Source organism: Plectrocnemia conspersa, unplaced genomic scaffold (genome assembly GCF_051122295.1).
Source record: "Plectrocnemia conspersa isolate PC_06_02 unplaced genomic scaffold, ASM5112229v1 ptg000010l, whole genome shotgun sequence".
Lineage (NCBI taxonomy): Eukaryota > Metazoa > Arthropoda > Insecta > Trichoptera > Polycentropodidae > Plectrocnemia > Plectrocnemia conspersa.
The window spans coordinates 2,828,272-2,835,721 of NW_028277174.1; the positions used below are offsets into that span (position 1 = coordinate 2,828,272).

At 32.4% G+C, this 7,450-nt stretch overlaps 1 protein-coding gene across 1 annotated transcript; it reads left to right on the top strand.

The window, feature by feature from the left end:
- Positions 1 to 349: 349 nt before the first annotated feature.
- LOC148230319 (sodium/potassium-transporting ATPase subunit beta-2-like) lies at positions 350 to 6,861 on the top strand. Its single transcript, XM_088195474.1, has 5 exons — positions 350 to 620; positions 5,680 to 5,892; positions 5,957 to 6,246; positions 6,305 to 6,470; positions 6,547 to 6,861. Exons 1-5 carry the CDS (start codon positions 542 to 544, stop codon positions 6,630 to 6,632), a joined length of 834 nt encoding a protein of 277 aa, XP_088051600.1. The 5' UTR covers positions 350 to 541; the 3' UTR covers positions 6,633 to 6,861.
- Positions 6,862 to 7,450: the final 589 nt, after the last annotated feature.

Consider the following 7,450-nt stretch of genomic DNA (forward strand, 5'->3'; position numbering starts at 1 on the left):
TCTCGTGGTAATGAACTGTATGGTTAAATTATTCTTCGACTACAAATAGCAAGCTACATCCGATCTTGGACACGTCAAGACAAAGATCTACAACTGGTCGGCCGACGAGTAATTAATTATCTCGTCGACCGATCTCAAGAGAGCTGATCTGGCCTTCATATGTGTTATTCTATTTATTTCGTTATTCTAATGCATTAGCGTGTCTGATATTGCTCTTAAATTTCAATAATCTTACATAATAATATTGTAAAAAAATGGAAAAATACCATAAACAACTGTATTCTGTAAAGCATGTTTTCGATGTAACGTTAGCGAGCGTTTATCTGCATTGTAACTGAAAAAGCACATCACTATTAACAAATTCGCTTTGAACGGGTATCCGGTCGCGGCGTGGTAGCTTTTCATTGCCGTCCCGTCACAATACGCTTCAGTACTCTTTTCTTATTTCCGTCCTATTGTCTGTTTTTTCCGTATAAATAGACCGTATTTCGATCGTTCTGCACACACAACAACAATAGTCTGCAATAAAAAGTTGGCAACGATGACCGCCGACCTGAAGGGAGATCCCGAGGAAATCATCCACGCGAATCTAGTCAGAGACCGGAAAACCCTGGCAAAATGTGAGTATCCCGTCGAAAAACGTGACCCGGAAAACGCTCGACCGAGATTCGGGTCAGCCTTTTAAAAATCTATTTTCACCCGTGATCACACGTCGCCTTTTATTATCGAGTGTTCTTTTTCCATCTGGATTCTCGAAAGTCGCGTGTAAACAACATAGTGTTTAGCAATAGTTTGGCAGATAGTTCCCACAGAACTAAAATATGCTAGCTATGTAGGTATTGAAATCACGACGTATTTTTAAATTGCTCGAGAAACGCGAGCTTAAATCGAGTCGTCGAGTCTCAAACTCTGCTATAACGTTATTCAAAAGCTCTGAAAAATTTCAAAACAACCTTTTAATTTTTTTGTTCGTATCTACAATAATAGAAATATATACATGATACCCATTTACGGCTGGTTAAATCTCTGTCATTGGGAGGACAGAAACTCTTTTACTCATTCGTGTTATTCTTCAACCAATTGGAGCTGATTGGGCGTAAATAAAATTTGCATGAAATTCCATTTGTAAAATAAGTATCAAGTATCAATTAAATGGACTGTGTCAATTGTGATATTTTAGCGTCAATTCTATGTGCATGATATTTTACTTTCTTCTACGGAACCTTCTATCGTCAGTCCATGCGTCAAGTATATATGTATCGCAGTTACCCATAAGCAGTTATGGGGGGGGGGGGGGGGGGTGGAGGGGGCGAACCGCCCCGGGCGGCAATTGCTTGGGGGCGGCATATTCGCAATGGAATCGTCTAGTGTGGTTCTTAACCCTGAATGCACTAAAACATATAAATATCCACGAATAACAAGACATGTATTTTGACAAAACCCACTTTATATTTAGAGCCTTTATTATAATTGGAATGTTTTACTGGACTATTTTTTTTATATATTATTCATACATTTATTATTTATTTATTTATTAATTTTTAATAAGTCTTCCGTTGTAATCTGACAGGCGTAAGCCCGATGCGTTACACCGGGCAAATCTGTACCAGCTGAGTAAACCAATCACACATAATGAATACCTACAAGTAAATATTAACCACGAGACTGAAATTTTGGGTATCGTTGACATCTATATTATTAATAATAAATTATTATGTGATATATAATTTATAATCAATAGATGTCACTGCAGCTTGGGCAGTTTTTTTAATAAAAGCGCATTTTTATAAATAAAAATTTGAGTGCCGCTGCCGGGATTTGAACCCGCAACTTCAGAGTTACTAGTTTGAGACGTTACGGACTACGCTATTCCGTCCTTAAATCTTAAAGCTGAAGAAGCTCATTATTATAATTTTTATACATTATATGTACGACCTAGCTCTATTTGTATTAAGTACCACGATATTCATCCATGAGATTAGGAAAATCTAGGAAAACCTTATTTGTGATGATCGATCGGAATTAAATATTAACGACCAATTGTGACCTCCCAGATTTTACAAACACAGTTTTTTATGAGATTTGAACCCAGGTCTTCCTGGTATGGGGCATCGAAACGCCACTGCTCTATAATGTCGGTAAATTTGTATCGCTCTCTCATTCAAATGCTTTCAATTGCGATAATATATAATTAAATGAGCGTATCTGGCTTTTTAACGATATCATTTGTCGTTTACTAACGTTCTAAAGCTTCCACAGTAATTAAAACAAATATGTAAAATGTCTAATAAAAATAATACTGCTACAGTATTATTCTATTATATGTTGTATATATGTTGGAATATGGTGATTAGAGAGATCGGCGGATGAGGCGCCGCCGGTCGTAGCTTTTCTGTAGAGATCCGCCAAAGGTGTTGCCCTCCGCCGCCATCACGTCAATGAAAAGTAATCGTAGGGAAAATAATTTAAAGTTAAGCTGCCAAAGACAAAAGTAATTATCGTAAACTACTCAATGTATACACATTTTAAAACAATGTAATAAATAATAAAGATGCAATATTATGATTTAGAAATATAATAAAAATTAGTGTTATTATAAATTGTTGGCGAATTGATTGAAAAATAAAGTCAAAAGGAACTGAACACATTTTGCAAAAATACGCCTTGTCACAAAAAATGCATTATACCTATATATATCTCCCAAATTATATATAAGTGTGAATCAGACTTTAAAGCAGTGCGCAATTTTACACGTAAATTAGGTCATCATATATATGTATGTAGCGAAAAAAGTGTTAAGTATTACTCGGATATATTTAATGTATTTTTATCTTCTTATGACTTGACACTGCATTTTAGAGAGTTTTGGACCCTGACGACTCAAATATGCGTCACGGAAATAAACATAGGGTTTACGTATGCCACTCGCGATTGATAGTTAAGCGTGAGCATTAAACATAGGCGTTTTACTCTCTGCTTTATGCATAAACAACTATGACATCACCGATGATCGTATAAAACCTTCAAACGAATTAAACGCGGCTCTTAACCCAAATAAAAAGACATCAAAATATTAATTATGTAATAATTACTTACGATAAAGTTATTTAGTGCTTGACTAACTACTACCTGTTATGGTGTATTTTAAATATGGCGCCATAAATCATATCCGACCGTTCGTGCTTAACGAAGCATGCGGTAGTGATGTGACAACGCGAGAGCATTACTATTTAAAGTAACAATATAACTGATGCGGTACATAACTTTAAATTCAATTCTATTATAATACTTGAATGTTAATATGTTGTTTTACTAGAATATATACTATGGCAATACTCCAATACTCATTCAATAGGTTACTGAAATTCCCAACGAGTATTTTTTAATTAAAGAGAGAATTTTTATTTTAATCAAAAAATATTTATCTATTCTTCATTGTAGCATACACTACACCAATTAAAGCCGGTAAATTCGAACACAATTCCACGTTGTAAAACGTTATTTAAACATAGGTGTTTTATGAATCAACCCTCATGAAAAATCTTTATATGAGAACACATAGCAAATATAAATATTTACCAGACTTTTCAAAAAGCGAATAATGAATCTTTTAAAAACGTTACCATAAACATAAATTAACCTTTAGTCGTTTTTCCTTATGAAACAATATAATAGTACTTATTAAAATGAGCAGTTAAGAAACCCTATAGCATTTCCGTGCTATACCGCGTGACTGTTAATAAACCCGATGGTGGCCTTATCGTCTGCAAAAATGGGCAACAACGTTTTGCTACATAAATCCTCGCTGCGTCACATTACTGTGCTATATAGTCCTCGTTTTAACTAGATTCGTTACATATTATTATTAATGGAGTGTTCGCTGTTCTAAGCAACGCTCGCTTGCTACTGCTCGTTTGCACCTAACATGTATGTAGCAAAACGATGTTGGCTGCTTTCGTAACCGTTAAGGCCAAATCAGCAATGTGTCGCAGCGAAGAATACATAATCATTGCTTTTAGAGCGTGACTCCATCATTCTAAACAAATAGCAAAAATTATTCTTGAAAAAGAATAATTTTTGCTACGATTAGAACGATTTGTTCGTATGTATGTTTCTTTATTCAAGAAGATCAAATAAATTTAAATAGATAGAATTTAAACAAATTGTTTTTAGAAAATCTGCACAACTCACATATATCATTGATATGAGTAGCGTTTTACTACCATTTATTTTAAAAAACTAAACTACTACTTGAAAGTATCCGTTTCATAGTGAAAATGGTGCTATTTTTACATATTTTATCAGTTGCAAAACGTCGGTTTGCTATTCAAACCAAATTCTAACCTAAACGAATTAACCAAATTCAAAAATTATAATTTGGAGGTGGGGGGAGGGTAGGTGAGAGCATTTTTAAGCTTATAGTGCAAAGTATTCAAGTGGATAGTATAAAATTTAGAGTGGAAACTATTAAATGTTTAGTGCAATAATATAGTTCCTTTACGCTAGTAGAAATATATACCCACCGGTGAAAATGTGTTCGGATATGATTACACTGAAACAGTTAGTGAAGTTATATTCATACTAATGAACAAATAACTTCACTGCAAAATTAAAGAAATATCATCAGTACGTTCTTCAATAATCAAAGCTAAAAATAGTCAATATATAAATCACACAATTTGAAGTTAAAAAAAACAGAATGTTACAACCAAAGACATGACGTATAATAAAAAACTTTCAAGAAAAACCGTTCGAGCCAAACCAAGTAGTGCAAAAATTGCACCTAAGTAACGTTTGACAAATTGAATTGTATAAACATCAATAAAACCACTTGCCGTTAATACGTTAACCTTATACTGAAATTCAGATAATGAATCCCGAAGACATTTTTTGGAAAACGTTCCAATCCCCTGAGAATGAATCCATTTTTTATAAATGGAAATTCGTTTCAAATTCATAGTACGCCTTCATAAGATACAGTTTGCTGGAAATAGCAATGGTTCACAGAAGTTTCACTTCCAGCGGAGATTTAGCACTTTTGGTCCGATTAGGTGAGAGATCATCAACTAGCACAATAGATCAGTAAGTATTTGTCACTGACTAATACCTGAAAGACTAGGGTTCGAATCCCATATGCACCCTAAAGATTGGAATTAGTGATTATTACCTAAGTATAATTACAATCGATTAATACAGAATTTGTTTTATTTAAATCTCACAGATGAATAATTAAAAAAATTTGAACTAGTGACATCTATTGATTTTAAGCTGTAATATCCTGTATTGTGTTTGTATTTATTCCATTGCATCGTATTGGACTAACGGCTGTCATGTTTCAATGGATGATTATTAGATATCTAATGTTACATTTTTTTGTTAAGCAAAAAAATAGGATGTTTATATTTTTCCTTATATAGTGTGATTTTATACTATAATAAAATATAATTAGAACAAAGAAAGAAAATTTTTCATTAATTCTGACATGCCAGAATAAATACAGTGTACGGTATACAATGTGTCTTTCAATATAAACTTTGGACGATAAAAATAACTCTTTTATTGTGTTGCCAATGTAAATATAACATTTCACCTCTTACACATGAAGTTAATTTGAAAGAAGTGGTACTGATGTTTTTTTAGTATATGTATGTATATTTATATATGATTATTTTATTTCAGCATATGGCTCGTTCATCATTTGTATGATCATAGTATTAATCTTCATCGCCTCTTTGATTGGAATATTCGTTTATCAGTACTATGTAGCTCAAAACATGAGGGAACCAGCACTTAGTATAGAACCAAAAGCCGACAACAATCTCATATACATAGATGCGAGAAGTGACAATAGTTTAAAGGCTGTAGAGAGTCAATTAGAAAATTTTTTCAAAGGTATATTTACATCAGTTAAGATGAATACACTTAAATATTTATGTAACTATGCATCTACCTTCAGGTTATCAACAACAAAGTGCATCTTCTTACCCTGAAAGGAACTACACGCAGTGCGATTACAGCCACGAAAAAGGACCGGGACAATTTTGTATTGTTAATCCTTCAATATACCCATGTATATCGGAGAATAGGTATGGATTCACCAAAAGATCTCCATGCGTATTTTTAAAGATCGATAATGGTCTAAAATGGACGCCAGAATGTTACAATACCACTGAAAATCTGCCGTCCGATATGCCGCAGGCTTTGACTGATTTTATCTTCAAGGAAAAAAATAGAAATAGTAAACTGGTATGTATTAATTGATTTGTTATAATATGTACAATCTAATGACTAAATATTATTTTAGTTAAATAAAATCTGGATTTCCTGCAAAGGAGAGAGCCCAGAAGATGAAGACAATATTAAATTAATTAAATACTACCCCACAAAAGGTTTCCCAGCTTACTATTTTCCAAAAGAAACCCTCGATACACTCAGTCCGATAATTGCAGTACATTTTGAAAATCCGAAATGTAAGTTATAATTTAAAATAATATAATAATGTATTATTATTTATATTTAATTTAATCATTCTACATAAATTTCCAGTGGGAGTCCTATTAAATGTCGAATGTCGCATTTGGGCCAAAAACATAATCAAGGATAAAATCTCTTTCAAGCTTCTCGTAGAATAAGGAAGTAAAAATAATATGTTATCTCACCGTTTGTGTTCATATTAACCACTAACTGTGAAAAACATTTCAATCGAGTGGTTCAAACATTTGCTATTTAGCCAACATCTGAACCATTACTTTAAGTCTACATTTATCGTTTTATATTATTAATTTATTACTAGTTACTAATTTTTATATATTGTTTTTTTTATTTATTTTTTGTATAATAAACAGTGTATATTAAACGTTATATATGTTTCATTTCCACAAGAAAAACTCACTAAGCAACCAAGAATTAAATAGAACAAATATTTAAGTTAAACATAAAGTCGATTAAACTTTTCCACAGATAAAGAGAAGTATTTGCAGAACTCAGATTAAAATCAAATATGTTATTCTATAAAATAGTATAAAACACTGAGAGTTGCTAATTTAACGCTGAAACGTGTCGAAAAGATTAACGAAAAAAATACAATGTTTACACAAACGAACTATCACATTAGTGTCAGATGTCTAATGGAACGTACTCCAAAATTTGTGCTTTATATCTCTTCTAGCGATTTCCAATTCATAATTTCCTTGACCATAATTTCGTGCAAAAAACAATCGGTTGACCAACTCGAGCTTAAGTAATAATTATTTATCACATTTTGATAAATAAACCGTCACGATTTATTAGCAAGATATGAGAAAGAAAAATATTTGCGCCATATGCATTTTCCTTAAATAAATAAAAATACTTCGTACGTAACTGGAGGCATAAATGATGATTTTATTTATTTACTTCAAAATCGCCTACGTAAAACATAAGCAAAAATATACAATAAATAAATAGCTCC